Genomic DNA, 17,339 nt, shown 5'->3' on the forward strand with positions numbered 1-17,339 from the left:
GAAGCAAATTGAGAAAATGAACGCAAGGAAAGTGCCCTGGAGGAACGGGATCCTTGCAGGGAGGGGAGAGGGGACTGGAGCTGGAGGGAAAGCCGAGCCCAGTTGGGACTGGGGCTGAGTACGCAGCTGGCAAAGCCCTGGCTCAGCAAACCGCACACTCTGGCACCCTGGGACTGCAGGAAAGCACAGGAATACATGAAACCCTATGGAACGGGATTGCAAAATTGGGATTTGCTCCGCCGCTAAAAGTGCGCGCGTAGGAAGAAGCCCCACCTCCGCAGAGCCATGCCCACCCCCGGGCGGGCAGGACCTGCCCGAATGGCCCCGGCGGCGGCGGCAGAGGGACAGCCCGGCTGCCGGCGGTGAGCGAGCATCGGGAGAGCCCCGCGGGTGAGTGTGCAGGGCTGCCCGCCGGGGCACGATGGCTGCGCTGCCCCCGGGCTCTGCCAAGGGGAGCTCTGTGCTCCGGCAGGGCTCTGCTGCGCTGGGAGCAGCTTCAGGGGCGCAAAGAGGAGTGCCGCCGTGCCTGCTCCGCGCCAGCCTCTGCACGTGTGCTCTGTCGCTCCCTCTCTGCTTGTGCTTGTTTATCTGAGGGTCTTTTCTTTTCCCACTTATTTCTCGCGCTGCAGGGAATTTTCCCATTTTCCCGCTGCTGCCCCGCTGGCTTTCTCCCGTGGATTCACTTCTCCTACAAAAGCACTGCCTGTTTGCAGCCGGGATCTTGGGAAGGGGCCAGGCAGCGTGGATCTGACCCGTGCCCGGCTGGCACAGGGAGCCTGGCCGAGCCTCTCCAGCAGGGAGGAGCGCTGGTCCTGCAGCCCCAGAGTCATGGGAGGCTCTGGGCTCAGTGCTGAGCTGCTCCCGCCGAGCTTTCCCCGGCTGCAGGGCGCTGGGAGCAGCAGGAGGTTGTGTTCCTGCTGGCTCCTGCAAACGGGGAGCTGCCGTGTCCCCTCAAGCCTTTGGGACGGGCACATCCCCCGGGAGCCAGCCCTGGGAACAGCCTGTCCTCCCCGGAGCACGGATTTCAGGGTTGGGCTGGGGCTGGCCACACCTGCTGCTCTGTCAGGTGTCCCTGCTGGGCATGGGGACAAGGGCTGGGTGGGCTCTGTCCCCTCCTGTGTGGGGGCTGCCGCTCTGATCCCATCTCTGGAGATGGGCACCCAAGGGCAAGGATACCCCTGTGCCAGGAGGGGATGCACTGCCTGTCCCAAAAACACTGGCTGCTCCTGGATCCCTGGCGGTGCTCCAGGCCAGGTTGGACTGGGCTGGGAGCAGCTTGGGACAGTGGGACAGAGCCCCGGTTCCTCCGCGGTTCCTGGCTCCCAGTGTGCTCCCAGCCCCGGTTCCTCCGCGGTTCCTGGCTCCCAGTGTGCTCCCAGTGCTTCCCTAGGGATGCTGCTCTGTCCCATGCCCTGCCCTGGACCTGCCACATGTGCCCTGGCTGGAGTAGGTTAAATATTGGGTGTCTTGAGCCATGGTGTGGCTTTGGGGGATGGCCTGGGAGCTCTATTTCCCCCCTCAGCACCTGCCATTGGCACGGCAGGCTTTGGAAAGGTGTTTTTCCAGGGAAGTGCAGGCAGTGTGGGAGGCAGAGCAGACGGCAAGGGGAATTCCTGCCTTGAGACACGATTGGGACACCACAAGGCTCTGAGGCGCCATCCAGGGAAAACCGAGAGCGAGCGCAGGGCTGGAGAAAGCCCAGGACACGATCACGCCCAGGGATGCAGGAAAGGGCTTGTTGCTGTCAGGCAGCCCGGCTGGGGCCAGCTGTGCCTCCAGCTGCACGTCTGGGCACCTCAGGAAGATAATTCCATTTGCACTGGACTTTCTTGGTCCCTCCAAGTGTACAGATGACAGTGCAGTCCACCAATGTTAAATAATGGGAGAAGGACACTGGGTAGTTCCCCAAAATACCAGCGTTTCCTCCTTTTCCTGTGCCAGCTCCAGCCCCCACCAGCTGCTCCGGGCTGGGGCTTCACTCCAGCACTTGCTCCTTGTCCATCAGCACCCAGAAATGTCACCAGGTCTGTCCCCCCCACAGTGTTTCATCTGCTGTTCACAGCCAGCTCCTCTCTTGCTGGCTAAGGAATTTTCTCACTTCTCCTAAGCTCTGCTCAGTTCCCTTTCCGGGCAGCAGCATTTCCCTGCTCCTCCATCCATCCATCCATCATCCATCCATCCATCCATCCATCCATCCATCCATCATCCATCCATCCATCCATCCATCCATCCATCCATCCATCCATCATCCATCCATCCATCCATCCATCCATCCATCCATCCATCCATCCATCCCTCCATCCATCCATCCATCCATCCATCCATCCATCCATCATCCATCCATCCATCCATCCATCCATCCATCCATCCATCCATCCATCCATCCATCCATCATCCATCCATCCCTCCCTGTTGCTTGCAGGTGGCCAGCATCATTCCCAGCTCCTGGTGAAGCAAGTTTTACTGGCCACCTCCAAAATTTGGGGATGCTCTGGTTGGTAGCCCCTGGGTTAGTGTGGAGGGGGTAAAGAGCTGCCCTGGAATGTCCCTTGGAAATAAATGTTCAGGATTGGGGTGCAGCTGCTCCTCATGGAATACTCAGTGTGAGGAGCAGATCTGTGGTCCTGGGCAGACCATGAGTGCAGATGGAGGAGCTGGACTTGTTGGGATTTCTTTTGTCAGAAGTTACAGATAATAAATAGCAAACAAGCTCTGGTTTGCTCCAGGAGGTCTCAGCTCCAGGGAGCTGCTGGGGTTTCCACTCAGGATGTGTGCTCGAGGCACGGGGCCATTGCAGGGGCTCTTGCTCCTTGTTTTGCAACAGCTTCCCCTTCAAAAAGCTCATTTTTCTCACCGGAGGTGTCTGTGTCCCTGGAGCCACTCTGGCTCTGCCCGTTTCCTCCAGCTGTTCCTTACACTGCAAACTCTCACAGCTTTCAGAGGAACTCAGCAGAAAATCTGTGTTTTTCTCAGTTTTCACTCCTGTCCGAGCAGCAGTGAAGTACAGAGGGGAAAAAACATCAGGAAGGTATTTATGGAGTATGAAAGCCCAAACGGGGGAAGCTGTGGTTTGGGATCTCTTCCCTTCAGGCTTCTCTTGGCAGGTGTTTGTCCACAGAGCCAAGCACTGCCTGCAGCCTGTGGAAAGGCAGATTCCTGCTGGAATTGGGCTCCTCATCCTTCCTTCAGCACTTTGACTCCCACCCAGGGCTGGAGCTGCTCGAGGCAGGAAGGGTTTGCCTGCCAGGCACAGAGGAGGTGCTAAGATAGAAAGTGGGTGCAGGACAAGGCTTCCCTGCAGCACAGCCACATCTGTCCCTCCCAGACCAGGGGGTGTATTCAGCACCTGCCTCCATCCAGAACACAGGGGTGACTTCTGTGCTCAAAATTCTGCATGGAACCGTGGAGGGGAGGAGCAAAATGGGCAAAACTGGGAAGTCCTGGTGTGGCAGACCCCCCAAAGCCTGGAGCCCCACAGGAAGGCGGGAGGAACGGGGCAGGAGCAGTTTAACAGTGCTGCTGGTCACCCCGCAGGAGCCCCCTCAGCCTGGGTGCCAGGGAGCGGCAGGCAGCTCTGGGAGGCCTCAGCACACAGCACACGCCTGGGGAGCAGGGCTCCATCATCCCCAGGCAGAGGGGTACCAGGGCAGGGCTGAGCCCCTCCCTCATTGCTGTGCTTGCACGTCATGTGTTCCAACACCAGCTTTCCTTGCGCCTCTAATTTTTAACCTCCAGCAATGCTTTCCTATTCTAATTTCTTGTAAGGTTTCTGTCATCTGTGGCCCGTTTCTCATTACACAGAGTCACTGAGCTGGGCCCATCTCATTTCTTTTTGCCACATGGTGAAAGGCAGGAGCAGCTCTCGGGCACATCCCTGCATCCCTTTTTGTTCCCTGTCTTTTTCCATGCTGTGTGTCCACTGCTTTTCCCTTCTGTTGTGTTATAAAGCATCTCTGCACCCACATTTTCCAAGCCAGCTTCCCCTTCAGCCCAGGCACATAAATACACAAATTACCCCCCTCATAAATACACACCCTGACACCCTTCCAGCCTCCAGAGGCAGAATTGTTCAGCAGAAGGAAGACAGATTCTGGAATATTTGCTGGCATTTCCAGTGCCCTGCTGGGGTTTAATTTGCTGTGTTACATTGGCTGTTATTTACTCACGCTCTGCTGAGCCCACGCTCTGTGTGCCTCTCCTTGCTCAGCCCAGGGGAGCAGCTGCTGATGAAGGCTTTGGGAGGAGAAATGGCCTGGGGAATGGGACAGGGTGCTGAGCACCCAGCCCAGACCCTGCTGCAGCTCCCTGAGAGGTTTGGGGCGTTTCTGCTGCCCTGGTGTCAAAGCAGAGGCAGCCTGGGGACAAGTGGAGCATCTTAATCAGTGCTGCAAATGGTCTGGGAGATTGTCCCAGATATAGGCAGTGACAGGACAGGGAAAGCTTCCCACTGCCAGAGGGCAGGATGAGATGGGATTTGGGAAGGGAATTCCTCCCTGTGGCTGCCCCTGGATCCCTGCAGTGTCCCAGGCCAGGCTGGACACGCCTGGGAGCAGCTGGGACAGTGAAGGTGTCCCTGCTATGGCAGGGGTGGCACTGGGTGAGTTTTAAGGTCCCTCCCAAGCCAAGGGATCCTTCCCTGCACAGATGGGGGTTATTCCCAGCCTGCAGCTCCCTGCAGTCACTGTCCCCAGCAGGGAGGGGGTGCCAGGCAGGCGAGGCTGGCATTCCTGGCAGGATTTTAGTGGCATCCCTTGGTGTGAGGCTGAGCTCAGATCCCTGGGATTGCCATGCCAGGCCTTTCTGAGGGATGCACTGACCCAGGACAGAAGTGGGAAGAAAACTGGGCTTTGAGGACAAACCCTGCACCTGTAGCTGAAGGAATAACAGCAGCTGATGGATCTGCAACACTCTGAACAGCCTTCCTTCCTTCCTTCCTTCCTTCCTTCCTTCCTTCCTTCCTTCCTTCCTTCCTTCCTTCCTTCCTTCCTTCCTTCCTTCCTTCCTTCCTTCCTTCCTTCCTTCCTTCCTTCCTTCCTTCCTTCCTTCCTTCCTTCCTTCCTTCCTTCCTTCCTTCCTCCCTTCCTTCCTTCCTTCCTTCCTTCCTTCCTTCCTTCCTTCCTTCCTTCCTTCCTTCCTTCCTTCCTTCCTTCCTTCCTTCCTTCCTTCCTTCCTTCCTTCCTTCCTTCCTTCCTTCCTTCCTTCCTTCCTTTCCTTCCTTTCCTTCCTTTCCTTCCTTTCCTTCCTTTCCTTCCTTTCCTTCCTTTCTTCTTTTTTCATTTGAATCAGTTAGGCCTTATCTCCCTCTTTATTTGATGTCCTCTCAGCAGGATCAAAGTACTTTTCTGTTTGGTTTCCTTCCTAAGGGAGAGGAGCTGGGTGGGATCTGAGGGCAGGGGTTTGTGCTCAGTCTGATCTGCTGGCAAACCCTGGTGTTTGAGGTCTCTGCTGAGCACTGCCCGGGGTCAGCCGCCCTCCCTCCTTCCTCCACACATGTAAAGGAGAGCTGGAAAGGATGACAGAGTGCATTCTGGATTTGTGGTTTGCAGGTCTAATGAGGGACAAAGGCATTAGAGGACACGGAGCCTGCTTCCAGCTCCATGAGCGTTCCCATCCCTGGAAATCCCGGCTCCTTTGGGCTCCTGCCTTTGCTGTTCCACCCTTTTCCTGCCCCCTGAGCACCCCAGGGGCAGCAGCAGCAGCAGCAAGCCCGGGGCTGTCAATAATTGATCAGGGCTGGAGCCAGGCAGGTGCCTCTGCCCCAGCGCTGCTGAGCCAGACCTCCAGGGGCCCGGCAGTTTTTCCTGCCTGCTTCCATCGAGGCTCAAACCCCCTGTATTGATCCCAGGCTGGATTTGTTACAGCAGTCTCTCTCAGCACGGGCTGAGGGCAGCAATCGCGTTCTGCAGAGGCTGTTGGGGCACTCAGAACTCGTGCAGGTCCCCTCTGGAATTCACCTCTCAGGGTTTGTGAACGCCACAGCACGGGCAGGCTCCTCCTGCGAGAAGTTACATCAAGCCCTGCATTTTGTTAATTAGTTTGAGGCTGCGGGTCCCCGCTCCTTTGCCTCTCATCACGGGGGAAATAGAATTACACACAACAATAATGGGAAGCCTTTCACCCCATTTGCTGCCGAGATGAAAACATCTATTAGAATGTGCTGAACAACAAGTTAAAGCCTAATGGCTCTAGCGTGCCTGGGAACAATGCATCTTCCTGAGCAGGAAGCCTGGCCGCTGAAACCCAACAAAGCCATCGCGGGTCCCTGGGGAGGAGGCAAGCAGACCTGCGGGCAGGAGGGGCTGCTGGCTCCCCGCGGGCTGGAATTCCATTGCATGGTCGCGTTTAGGTGATGGCTGAGGGTCCAGAAGCGAGCCTGGAGGGGCAGTTCCAGGGGAGATGCGGGAACGCCGCGGTGGCAATGCGATGCGCAGGGATGCAGGGCTTTAATCCAGCAGTGCCCAGCACAGGGAGGGATGGGAAGGGCTTGCTGAGCAAGGAGCTGCTGCCCCCGAGCCTGGACAGATCCCTGCAGAGCGATGCAGAGTGCTGGGCAGGGCAGGGCCAGGACTTTGCATCCCCTAGAACTTCTGGGGTTCTGCAGCCCGTGGGATCCCTCTGGAAAGCCATTTGTGCAGCCCGTGGGATCCCTCTGGAAAGCCATTTGTGCAGCCCACTGCTCCCCTTCGATTCGCACTTCTCCAGGCAGCTGAGGAGCCTCTGGATGGCAGCACAGCCATCAGCTTTGCCAGCTGCCCTGGCAGAGTTTGCTGCTGGCAGCGGCTGAGGGTGCCCCATCACCCGGGCCATTGATAACAAGTCACACCGGCCCCAGAAGTGTTGCATAATGTTGTCCTTGGCCCTGCTGAGCAGCGTTTCACCTCGCAGCCTCTGGGGTTCCACATTTTGCAGGCTGCCTTGTCGCTGTGCAGAATCCAAGTGCCCCGAGCAAAGGGAAGGCAGGAACAATCGGTGCCTGCCGGGGAGACCCGTGTGCCCGCTGCGGGGGTGTTTGGCAGGGCTTTGCTGGGCAGGGGGGAGCTGAGGCCCAGCCAGGAGCATTGTGCTGATGATTTATCCCTGACAGGCTGACGGCATGACGGGGAGCAGCCAGCCCGACGTGGCCCGCAGCAGGCTCTGCAGGAGCCCCTTTCTCAGCATCAAGGTAAACACCCCCTGCCTCCCCAGCACCCCCTCGGCTCCCCGGGCTGGGAAACAGCAGCTCAGCCCCCTGCAGAGGGCACTGGGAGGATTTATGGGCACCAGGTGTGCTTGGGAAATGCCCCCTGGGTTTCCCAGGGCACAGGTGCCTTTGGTGTGGAGGTGTTTCCATTCCAGAGCCAGTGGGGCTGTGATGTTTCAGTGCAGGTTTATTAACTCCCTGCTCCTCCAGAGAATCACACGATGGGATGGGATGGGATGGGATGGGATGGGATGGGATGGGATGGGATGGGATGGGATGGGATGGGATGGGATGGGATGGGATGGGATGGGATGGGATGGGATGGGATGGGATGGGATGGGATGGGTTGGAGGGACCTTAAAGCCCATCCAGTGCCACCCCTGCCATGGCAGGGACACCTTCCACTGTCCCAGGCTGCTCCAAGCCCTGTCCAACCTGGCCTTGGGCACTGCCAGGGGCAGCCACAGCTGCTCTGGGCACCCTGTGCAGGGAACAATTCCTGCCCAAGAGCCCATCTAGCCCTGGCTCTGTCAGTGGGAAGCCTTTCTTCTAAGTCCTGGGTCCTCCTAGATTCAGTGCAAGCCCAGGCCCACCATGTGAGGGCTTGAGGAGCTCTGCAGAACCACAGGCTGCACCTGGAATGGTTCCCTGTGTCTTGAAACATCTGCTTGGTTCCCTTCTGGCTCGGTAATTCCCTGTTACCAGTAGTGGCAGCCCTATCACAGTGCATCACAACATTCAGGGCAGTTGGAAGCCAATTACCTGGCTCATTAGGGACTCTCACCAGGCCAGAGTGCACAACATGACAGTTGGATTTAAAGACTTCTCTGTCCCTTTTGTGGGCAAGATTTGGGGTTTTGAGGGTTTTTCTACAAATGCTGGTGCATTTCCTCACCCTCCTTCTGTGGCAGGAGCAAAGTGAGTCACTGAGGCAGAGCCTGCACAGAGGCTGGAGACACAGAGCATGGCCTGAGGCTCCTCCCCAGTCCTCTTTCAGCCCATTCAGCTGCTTTTTATCTGCTGGGCTTTGCTTGGTTCTTCTTTACTCCCCAGCAAGGTTATCTCTAGAATTATGGCCCTGCTGATTTTTCCATGAGAAGATATTTTCAAGGGTTCAAAGATTGAACCATTGAGGGGCAAAGCCAGCAGAATCAAGCTGTATTTTGCTGTATCTGTGAAGGTAGATCCCAAAATCCCAGACTGGTTTGGGTTGGGGGACCTTACAGACCCTCCTGTTGCAAGCCCTGCCACGGGCAGATGTGGAGGAAGCTCTTGTCACCAAGAGCACAATTGTCCTCAGCACAGGATGTTTTCCCCTTTTCTCCTGGGCTTATTTTTCAAGAAGTCAGGCCGCCCTGTCCGGTTTCTAAATGACTTCCTCAGAGAACAAAACTTGCAGCCCAGGGTTTGAATGGCTCTTGCAGAGCCACAGAACCGTTGCACAATGTGGTTGGATGTGTTTGAAGTGGCCGGAGGACCAAAAATCACAGCACTGCAGTTTTTATGGGTATTTATATCTCCAGAGAGCGTGTCACAAAAACCATGACCACATGTCCAAATGCAGCTGGGGGACGTAACCAAAACCTGCCCTGCTTGGCTTCAAGGAGCACTGTGATTTAGATGGGATATTGGGAAGGAGTTGTTCCCTGGGAGGGTAGGGAGGCCCCTGGATGCCTGGCAGTGCCCAGCACCAGGCTGGATGGGACTGGCACAGTGGGAGCTGTCCCTGCCATGGCAGGGGTGGCACTGGATGGGATTTAAGCCCCCTCCCAGCCACAGGCCAAGCCAAACTGGTTCCAGCTGTTTCCTGCCAGAGCCATTTGCCATGAGCTCAGCCCAGTGTGCCTGTGCCACGTGCTGAGGCACAAACCCTCTCTGGAAAGAGCCCCAGAACGTCCCAGGCACGAGGAGGGAGCGTGGTGGGATGTGTTGCTGTCAGCTGGGAGCCCTCAGGGCAGAGTTTGCTGCCAAGCTGCTCCATCCACCCTGCAAACACAGGCAGCCCTTGGAAAAGGGCTTTTTCCACACCACCAGGAGAGGAACTACTGGTGTTTCATTCCCAACCCTGTGATTTGCTGGCTGCCTAGGATGGAGGGTGTTTCTCTGTTCCCTTGCACATGTGGGTGGGAGCAGCAGTGGTTTGGGTTCTCTGAGCTGTTTAATTCCATGGATTGAGGGAAGGCTCTACAAGCACAGCTCAGCCCTGGGGCTGCTCCTGGTGTCCATGGTGTGTCCTGCTGCTGGGGAAAAGGCCTTGGGAAAAGCCTGGTGTCTGCCAGTCCAGGTCACCTGCTGGGCACCACATCAGTCCCACCAGTCCAGCGGATCCAAAGGCCAAGCAAAGGCTGCTCTTTCTTTTCCTGCCAAAAAATGGATGCCTGAGAGCCAAGAGCCCCTGGAGGCAAGACTGGGGTCCTTGTCCAAGCCACTGCAGGGCCATCTCTCCTGAAATACCAGATTGCCAATGCACTTTGAGCTGCAGAGGATGCAGGGCAGCGCTGGGCAGCTCTGTAAAGCCCTGCAGTTCCAGGATCTGGATGCTCAGGGGGATGCTGTGGATGCCTGCAATGAGCAGCTCTGGTTCCAGCCTTTCCCTCTGAGCTGATGTGCTCAGGAAGCAGAGCCTGGACACGGGCAGTGACTGGGAGGAACGCAGGAGTTCAGCAAAGCTGACTGGGGACGCTTTCCTTTGGCTGGGTGACACTTGCCCTGCCCAGACACGTTGCAGCCCTCAGTGGTGACATGAGCCTGGAAGGGGGGGTCCTGGATGCTGTCCTGGTGTGCAGTGACCTCAGCCCAGCCCTGCCCTTCCCAGGGGTTTGACCTTCCCCCTCTCTGTGCTGGGGCTGCTGCCTTGGCTGTCAGAGCAGCCCACTATGGCAGTGACCTCATTGAGGCCTGGATCAGAACGAGATGCAGCAGAAATCCAGAAATCCAGGCCAGGCTCAGCAGTTTCTCCATGGTGGGAGCTGCTGCGAAACACACGGAGCAGGAGCAGTGCCCCAAGGGTTTGGGCACCAGCCCAGGCTGGGGGCAGCAGCTCTGGAAGGAGCCAGGGCATCCAGCCTGTCCCACAGGGAGATGGGTGGGCCGTGTCCTGAGGCTGTTTGGGCTGGATATCTGAGCTCCTTCGGGGGCTGGAGGGGTGCCTGGCAGAGCCACAAGGCACCAGGAGGGAGGTGGCTTCAGTCTGGAAGTGGAATAGAGCCATCACATTTTCCAAAGGAGATGTGTTTTACATCTAGGGCTTTGAGAGAGGGAAAGGAAAGCAGCCTGAATTCTTGTCCCTGAGCTCCTGACTTTCTCCATGAGTTGTTTGCTGGTGTGTTTGGCAGGGCTCGTTCCTGTCCCAGAAGAGCTGCCAGCACTGGGATGGCTGTCTGCCCCTGGGTGTTGTGCAACCTCCCTTCTGCTGCTGCATCCGAGGGACAGGGCCAACACAAACAGGGATCATCCCAGCTGAAGCCTTGTGTTTGTCCAAAACCACTTCTAGGCTAAGAAATTACAGCCTCCTCGCAGATACTGACCCTGCTGTGACCTTTGGCAGGGGTCAATTCCGTGGTTCTGGCCTGATCTCAGGAGATTTCACTGCTGGCAGAGCAGGGGTGATATTTCCAGGGCTTGTGGTCAGAGGATTAGGTTGGATAATGGTGCCTTTCTGGGGGGGATGCAGTTGGTTGTGCTGCAGCTCTGGGTGACCCTGCTGGGGGTTCCATCTCTGTGTTGGCAGTTCTTTGTGTTCTGCCATGGGCTGCTGCAGCTCTCCCAGCTCCTGGTCTCGGGCTACCTGAAGAGCTCCATCTCCACCATCGAGCGCCGCTACGGCCTCTCCAGCCAGACCTCGGGGCTGCTGGCCTCCTTCAATGAGGTGAGCGTGTCCCCAGCCGTGTCCCCGTGCCCCTGGGCGCTGTCCCCGTGCTGCCCTGCCCGGGACGCAGCGCTGCTCTGTCCCTGCAGGTTGGGAACACGCTGCTGATCGTCTTTGTCAGCTACCTGGGCAGCCGCGTGCACCGGCCGCGCCTCATCGGCTGCGGGGCCCTGCTGGTGTCCCTGGCCGGCTTCCTCATGGCCCTGCCACACTTCCTCACCGGGCCCTACGAGTACGACCGCTCCGTGGCCAGTGAGTGCTCAGGAACCTGCTCAGGAACCTGCCCTGGGCCCTGGGACAGCAGGAGCAAATAGCAGAATGACAGGATGGTTCGTGTGGAAAACACCATAAAGATCATCTCGTTCCACCCCTGCCATGGCAGAGACACCTTCCACCAGCCCAGGGATCCAGGGGCAGCCACGGCTTCCCTGGCAGCCACCCTCACAGGGAGCAATTCCTTCCCAACATCCCACCTATGCCTGCCCCCTGGCACTGGGAGCTGTTGTGAAATGCCCTTCCCTCCAGGCACAGGGAGCTCCAAGCTGTTGGCTTGTCCTCAGGAAATTTTATTTTTCTGAGAATGAAATCATCTCAGCCCTGAGAGGCAACAGCTACTGGTGGAAAGCAGAGCCAGGGCGATGTGGGAACCATGGGAAAGGGCAGGAAAACAATCAAAATGCAGGCTGTGCCTCTGATTCCCCTTGTTTGCTGCACATCCAGCCTCACCTGCCTTCCCTGGTCTAGCTGGGCTGTCCTTGAGGTTTCAGACCCCATGGGAATATCAGCCTCCCTTGAGAAAGGGTTTAAATCACTCATGGAGGGAACAGGACAGGGTGGGGTTGGGATTTTCTCCCTAAGGAAAATGAAGGGATGGGAACAGAAAGAAAGGAGAAAACAAGTAACTTGCTACCTCCCCAGTCCCTGCCATGAAGCTCCAGCAAACCTTCTAGAAGCCTCCACTAAACATGTTTGGCTCACCAGAGGGAGAGCAGCTGGTTCAGGCAACTGCAGAGACCAAAGGAAGGCTGAATAGGTGAACCATTGCTGGCTGCAAGCAGGGGCCAGCTGCAACCCCAGCTTGGAAACACTGAGTTGGTGTTTCAGCAGTGCTGCTGCAGGTGGGCCCGTGTCCAAGTACTTGGAATTCCACAGGATCTGGGGCATAACCATGGAAATCCTGCTGTCAGCACCAGCACCCCCTTGCCTGGGGTTCTGAGGAAGATGAGGCTGCTGGAATCAGCCCTTTCCTCTTCTGAGGAAAACGAGCTCTCATTTCCTGGGTAGCTGCTCACAAAATCTGCAGGTTTGCTCAGGTACCTGTATTGGGCGGTCTGTCAAAGGTCCTGGAGTGACCTTTGATGGAGGAAAAGCCTTGAAGGCTTTCCTGGCTCATGATCCTGTCTCTGTAAACACCAGTGCAGCGATCTTTGCACTTCTTTGTGTTTTCTTTCACCTGCCATCTAAGACCAGGATAAGGATAAGACAAGGACCGAGATAAGGACGTGGAGTTGCTGGAGCAGATCCAGAGCTGGGGGTGTTCTGGAGAAGGCTGCAGGGAGAGCTCAGAGCCTTCCAGTGCCTAAATGAAGAATCCTTCCTGCAGACCCAGCTCCTCAGGGCTGTCCCCTTGTCACCCCAGGCACCTTCAGCAACACCACGGACCTGTGCCAGCCCGGGGCCCCGGGCGCTGGGGCCAACCTGAGCGATGCCAGCTGCCCTCCCCACGGCTCCAGGGAGAACCACGAGGTGCTGCTGGTGATGTTCGTGGCCCAGGCCCTGCTGGGCATCGGCGGCGTGCCCATCCAGCCCTTCGGCATCTCCTACATCGACGACTTCGCCAGCCACAGGAACTCCCCCCTCTACCTGGGTGAGGCTGTTCCGGGCATTAATGAGAGCAGGGTTCATTACAGCCCTTCTGCTCTGCCCACGGCCAGGAAGGATTCTGCAGAAAGGGTTTATGTGCTTCAGGCTTGGGCAGGCAGCAGGAGAGCTGGGAAACACCGTTTGGGGCAGAAGCTGGGGGTTTGGCCTGAGGATGGCAAAAACTCCATATCCTCCTCCAAAGAGGCTTCAGGAAGGACCAGAGGGACAGCCTGATCTCTGTGTTCACAAGTGGCAGCTGTGGGTTTAAGGGGCAGCAGTGGGGACTCTGTTTAGCTGTCAGCAAAGCCAAAAAAACCAAACCAAACCAAACAAACCAAAGAAAGCAGTATTACCCACCTGGGAGAGGGAAGGGTACCCTTCAGCAGAGGGGCTGCTGGAGAACAGCTTGGGCACAGGCCCACAGGGGTGTCCCAGGGTGCTGGGATGGACAAGGTGGTCCTTGCAGCTCCTTCCAGTTTTCCCAGCTGTTACCTGTCACAGCCTTGAACTGAATGGAGCAGCAAAGGTAGATCAAAAGCAGGTCATTACTGCTGAAAAAAGGAAGCACAGCGTCAAGTTTTGTTCTGGTAGATAGATGATCCAAACCTCTCACATGTAAGGTAGGAGTTGAATCTTACATGTGTGGATTTCTTTTATCAGCAATTCACAGAGAAGAGTTCACTGATAACTTTTATCTCCTTCCCCTTGTAAAAGTTGGTGTTCCCTGGATTACTGATGCCAAGGGGCACCTCCTGTTCCTGGGAGTACTGCAGGCCTTCTAGGAGGCTGAGTGTCAGGAGAGGTCTGAGCCAAAGGGAATTCCACGTGGGAAAGGAAGGTGGGGAGCATGGGGCTGTTGCTCCTGGAGATGGGAAAGCTGCCAGGGCAATGGGCTGTGCTGGAGGCAGGTGCAGCAGAGCCTGGTCCCAGCCTGAGGCTCCTGTGTCCCCCAGGCCCCTTGCCCAGGCTGAGCCCTCCCTGCTCTCGTGTCCCGCAGGAATCCTGTTCTCCCTGACCGTCGTGGGGCCGGGGGTGGCCTTCATGCTGGGCTCTGCCATGCTCAGGTTCTACGTGGACATCGACAAAGTCACCTCAGGTGAGGCACCACAGCTTTGGGAGAAGAGGGGATTCCAGCCCCCTGGGGGTTCTCTGTTCTGTCCCTGCCAGTGGGGCAGAGTGGGCATCCAGCACATCCCTGTGCCTGCTGTCTCCATCCAAAGGGGCTCTTTGGACGCCCTGGGGGCAGCAATGAAATGGGGCAGAGACCATGAAATGTGATTTAGTGGTGGGATGATGGGGACAAACGCTGCCCAGGCCCCAGGACTGATGGTCCCAGGGCTGGGAGCCACCACCTTGGGGCTGGTTGGTGCTGGGGGTGGCAGGGGCCAGCCTTTGGTGCACTGGGGTCCCTGCTTTGTGCCAGCACTGTCTGATGCCCCTCTCCTCTCCTCTTGCAGCTGAGGTGCAGCTCACCAACAAGGACCCGCGCTGGGTGGGGGCCTGGTGGCTCGGCTTCCTGGTGGCTGCCAGCCTGGTGGCCCTGTGTGCCCTGCCATACTTCTTCTTCCCACGGGAAATGCCTAAAGAGGTAGGAGAGGTTCTGCACACACACACACACCTCGGTGGGGCTGAAATGCCAGCCTCGGGAGCCAGAACCACTGAGAGTCCTGTGCCTTGGCGAGGGGAGGATGCAGCCCCAGACTCTCATGTTTAGCAGAGGTTTGCCAGGGGAGGCAAAGGGCACCAGCTTTGTCCATCCTGGCAGCTTTTGTCCGGGAGAAATCACTAATTTTGGAGGGGGAGTTCAAATTCCATCAGTGGGCTCCTGGCAGATGAGGACAGCTCTTCTCCAGCAGAGCTGGGGAGCAGGGCAGGGAGTGTCTGAGCAGTCCAGAGCTGCTCCTCAGGGGTGTCTGAGCAGTCCAGGGCTGCTCCCCAGGGGTGTCTGAGCAGTCCAGGGCTGCTCCCCAGGGCCTGACACAGCTCAGGAGCATCCCAAGCGTCCCGGCTGTGCGTGGCAGCGCCTCGGGAGCAGCAGAGCACAACGAGCTGTGCTGGCAGAGGAGCTGTTTCTGAGGGCTGGGATGTGGCTGGAGCTGCTGGGACATGCTCAGGAGGTGAAGCTGTGCTCCTCCGGGCCGTGCTGGAGGTGTGTCAGTGCCCTCCACGTGTGCTGCACCTCGAGACAGCGTCGAAACCTCCCTGTCTGAACAAGTCTGTGCAGAGCAATCCTTCATTTCTCCTGACACTGCCTGAGTCTCCACAGGAATCAGTGCAGACTGGGGCTTCCCTGACCTGTTCTGCCAGCTCAGCTTGGGGGGCAGTGATGCACTGCTGCTGACAGGAGCTGTGAGGTGATGGGGCAGTGATGTACTGCTGCTGGCTGATGTGAGCTGTGAGGTGATGGGGTGCCTGTGCATGGCAGGAGGGGGGTGACCCCAAATGCAGCGTGCCTGATTGCTGCTCCTGCACTCTGGGCTGCCCTCGAGCCTTGGGAAAGGCCTGGGCCAGCAGGCTCGGGGCTCATCTTAGGGAAAAGTTCTTCATTAGGGCTGATGGGAATATTAATTTCATAAACGCCTCTCGAGAGAAGCTAATGCACTTCCAGCTAACACAGCTGCACTTCCTGGCAAGTGCTGCACTCTGAGCAGCTTGGAAGGGTTTAAGGGGGAGCAGGCTATTGATTTTAAAAGGAGCAGGAAGATCTCACCCTGCTCTGCTGGCTGGGATCTGTAGGGAGCATCCCACATGGCTGAGCACCCACGTGTCCCTCTGCAGCATGTGAATTTCTTGAATTCTTGGATTTCCCCCATTTTTACATCTCCCTCAGAAAGTTCTTGGAATCTGCTGACGGCTAAAAATAATAGTAGGAAGATACAGCAAATAACCAAATTCTGCCCTCCTTGCAGAACGAGAGGCACTAGGGCAGCCACGCCTGTCCTGTGGGGGTATCAGCACTAGCAAGGGGCCCTGCCTAAAAATGTTAAAATAAAAAGCCCTGCAGAAAGTTTGCCACGTGCTGTTCTGGGTAACACATGTGAGCTGCAGGAGCTCACACTCCAAGCTGTGCTGGAAATGGGTGTTTTCCTGTGTGTGTGTGCTGTCCTGCCCACAGCACATCCCTTCAGGCACAGCCTGGAAAAGCACAGCTCTCTGCAGGAGGAGCTCTGCAGCCCCAGCTGGGATCCCACTCGTGCCCACCCTCCCCAGTGGGCAGTGCAGCAAACCCTGGGTGTCACTGAGCCCTCTGTGCCTCTGGGGACTGAGCTGCCTCCTCCCGCCAGCCAAGACACATCCACATGTTTTATTCCACGCTGCAGCTTCACCTTTTCCTGATGAATTCTTCCTTTGAAGTCCCTGGAATGGCTGGTGTTAACATTAATGATAGTGTGGGACTGCTCTTTTGATCTTTTTCTCCTAAATTAGTCGCTCCAAACCCAGAACATTTTTATTTCTCTGCTTTGCTGCTTGCCAGTGGGTTTCTAGCACTGAAGTATCCTGAACAATCCTCTTGAGGGCTGACCATGGCAAAGCCATGAGGTTGTCATGATCTCAGGAAGGGGATGAGAGGACGGGGCTCTTATACTGGACAAACTGGTTTCAGTCAAGAGCAGCTTTTTCCCCAGTAATTCCAGTTTAATCCTCTCTCCATGGGCCCAGACCATTCCTTGGAGTTGTGTCCTGTTCCTGTGAGGAACTCCCAGCACTCTCCAGCTGCTGTGTGGCCACAGTTTAGCTCGTGCTTTGCCATCTGCTGGTGTTGCTGCATCCCAGGGCAGGCAGCAGTGTTGTCACAATATTCCAAAATTCCTGGCACACGGGCTCTGCCTGTCCTGCAGCTCTGAGGGTGACACAAAAAGGGGCTGAAAGGGGCAAAGCTACTCTCAGAGACAAAACAGACACTTCCAGGGCACGGTCTGAGGAACAAAGAGGGCCAAGTGGCAGGACAGGCTGCAGGAATCCTGCTCTCCACAGCTGGACTTTCCCCAGGGAGCTCTAAAGGCAGGCACAAACAGCAGCTAAAAATAATCCTCCCCTGTGGTGGGAGCAAGGTGCCCCTCAGCTGGTTATTTTAGCACTCCTGGAAATAGGGTCCCTGGAGGGACCCTCACCTGCTGGAAGAGGCATAATGAGGTGTTTGTAGGGAGCCTGACCTTGTCAAAAGGAAAATAACTCTTTCCCAAGCAGTGAGGCTTTACACTTTGTTTGTCTAATGTGAAAATAACTTCTCTGACCTTACTTTTCAGCGAGCTGGGAGTGCCAGGTTCTGTTCCCAGCCAGAGGGAAACTCTGCAGAAACCTCAAAATAAACAAAGAGAACCTCTCTGTCACAGAGCAGGTCATTTATCCCTGTTTCCAGGGGTGCATTTGGATCTAGCCAGCCTGCTGGCACCTCTGGCTGCCCTTCTCACAGGTGCAGAGCAGGTG

General features: G+C 56.9%; 1 protein-coding gene across 2 annotated transcripts in view; it reads left to right on the forward strand.

Annotated features, from left to right (window-relative positions):
* Nucleotides 1-265: 265 nt before the first annotated feature.
* The window catches only part of SLCO2B1 (solute carrier organic anion transporter family member 2B1), a 29,545-nt gene continuing 12,471 nt past the window's right edge, over nt 266-17,339 (forward strand). The window contains exons 1-7 of one of the 2 annotated variants that reach the window (XM_064728978.1): nt 266-389; nt 7,091-7,162; nt 10,911-11,048; nt 11,138-11,300; nt 12,688-12,915; nt 13,909-14,007; nt 14,369-14,499. In XM_064728978.1, the coding sequence (XP_064585048.1) occupies nt 7,094-7,162; nt 10,911-11,048; nt 11,138-11,300; nt 12,688-12,915; nt 13,909-14,007; nt 14,369-14,499 (828 nt within the window). In that variant the 5' untranslated portion in view covers nt 266-389; nt 7,091-7,093. Of the gene's footprint in view, nt 391-7,084; nt 7,163-10,910; nt 11,049-11,137; nt 11,301-12,687; nt 12,916-13,908; nt 14,008-14,368; nt 14,500-17,339 lie in introns of both variants that reach the window. The other variant, XM_064728969.1, reaches the window with a different exon arrangement.

Source organism: Zonotrichia leucophrys, chromosome 1 (assembly GCF_028769735.1).
Source record: "Zonotrichia leucophrys gambelii isolate GWCS_2022_RI chromosome 1, RI_Zleu_2.0, whole genome shotgun sequence".
Taxonomy (NCBI): Eukaryota; Metazoa; Chordata; class Aves; order Passeriformes; family Passerellidae; genus Zonotrichia; species Zonotrichia leucophrys.